This window comes from Pyxicephalus adspersus, chromosome 8, assembly GCF_032062135.1.
Source record: "Pyxicephalus adspersus chromosome 8, UCB_Pads_2.0, whole genome shotgun sequence".
Lineage (NCBI taxonomy): Eukaryota > Metazoa > Chordata > Amphibia > Anura > Pyxicephalidae > Pyxicephalus > Pyxicephalus adspersus.
The window spans coordinates 44,038,771-44,040,434 of record NC_092865.1 but is presented as its reverse complement, the minus strand read 5'-3'; the positions used below and the strand labels follow the sequence as shown (position 1 = coordinate 44,040,434).

Here is a 1,664-nt window from a genome sequence, read left to right as displayed (position 1 = left end):
TACAGGGAGCAGTATGATGGGGAAGGGTTTTGAGGGGGGTGCAGGGAGCAGTATGATGAGGAAGGGTGGAAGGGTTTTCAGGGGGATACATGGAGCAGTATGATGAGGAAAGGTGGAAGGGTTTTCAGGGGGATACATGGAGCAGTATGATGGGGAAGGGTTTTCAGGGGGATACAGGGAGCAGTATGATGGGGAAGGGTTTTCAGGGGGATACAGGGAGCAGTATGATGGGGTAAGGACTTTGGGGGGATATCTGGAGCAGTGTGACTGGGAAGGGACTATGACACTGAGATGGAAAATATTTAGCGGTCCCTTGGCCTCCATAGCGCCCCCACCTGTCAGACACTTGCTCCTGTGTCAGTTTCTTGTCACTCTGGAGGAGGATGGACACATAATGGCGGATCATCCCCACAAAGAAGGTGATGAAGACGATGGGCAGCACCACCCACAATCGGATATTGGAATCCAGCAGAAGTTCTGGCTCCGTCATGATGAAATATAAGCTGAGACCTAAAAAACAAATAATATCAATGGAAATATTCTGCATGGAGGCAGAACGACACACAGAGAGTGGCCAGAAAAATGGAAACCCAGCAAAATAGGGGGGGTCATTCCTGTTACAATGGCCAACTCAGAGTGCAGTAACCCCTTAAACACCACCAAAATCTGAGGTCAGCCATGGCACTGGGGAGGCCTGGAGGGGACTCAGCAATCTGTGTGCTATGGGGTTTCTCTTTATTTCACTGCAGACAGTTCATATCAGTATGCTGACCATAGGCTGACATCATCCTGAGGATGGCGATAGGGAGCAGTGTATGGATATACCACCATAGGAGGAGGGGGATATGATGGAGGAGGACGATGACTGTGTAAGACAATCACATAATCATAATCATTTACAGAGGATAATGATTATAAAGTGAGGAGGGGTAACGAAGATGAAAGATGATGATTGTGTAATGGAGGAAGAGGATGATAATGATGACTTCTCACACAGTGACAACGCACAAGGATTGTGGACGGACAGCGGGGGGTTGTGATGACAGTATATAGCCGATTCCATACAACTCACCGGGTCTCTCCTTACCTCCTTCTGCCGGGCCCCTTGTAGCACTCACAGTAAAGATTCTGATTGGTCCCCGTCCTCTACACTAATTGGTAGCCTTGAGCATCACTCCTATTCTCTCCTAGAATGGCCTTTATCATGACAAAACGATACAGCCAATGAAAGTGCAGGATGACAGGAAAGGGCTGGCTCTCACCTTGCCGGGTATCCGTTCGTCTCCATAGCGACACGATACGAGTGCCGCCATCTTTGATTTGGGAAATAGCTCAGGGGGTGCCCAAAACGTCCCTCCCTGCTGTTTCCTAGCAGCTGGGCTGCTCATCTATAAGGATGCTGGTGATGTCTTTCTGTCTGTGTGAGAAGGCTCCTGTAACAGTGGGGGGGGGGCAGCTACCTATAGATATACATTGAGGTGTAATGAGCCATGGGGTCCCCCATGGGGCCCCAATAGTTATGTGGTATTCCCCTCCCCCATGGTAGTCTACCGTGTTTTCTGGGTAATGGGTATTATCCCTCCCCCATGGAGCCCCAATATTTATGCATTATTTCCCCCCCCCCCTATTATTCTGGTGATGGGTGTGGTCTGGGGATGCTATGG

General features: G+C 49.6%; 1 protein-coding gene across 2 annotated transcripts in view; it reads right to left on the bottom strand.

Moving 5' to 3' along the window:
- Positions 1-1,235, bottom strand: part of EMC3 (ER membrane protein complex subunit 3) — a 4,265-nt gene extending 3,030 nt beyond the window's left edge. Inside the window, exons 1-2 of one of the 2 annotated variants that reach the window (XM_072420263.1) lie at positions 1,088-1,235; positions 336-510 (exon numbers count right to left, since the gene is read on the bottom strand). In XM_072420263.1, the coding sequence (XP_072276364.1) occupies positions 336-490 (155 nt within the window). In that variant the 5' untranslated portion in view covers positions 491-510; positions 1,088-1,235. Of the gene's footprint in view, positions 1-335; positions 511-1,072 lie in introns of both variants that reach the window. The other variant, XM_072420262.1, reaches the window with a different exon arrangement.
- Between the last annotated feature and the right edge of the window lie 429 nt (positions 1,236-1,664).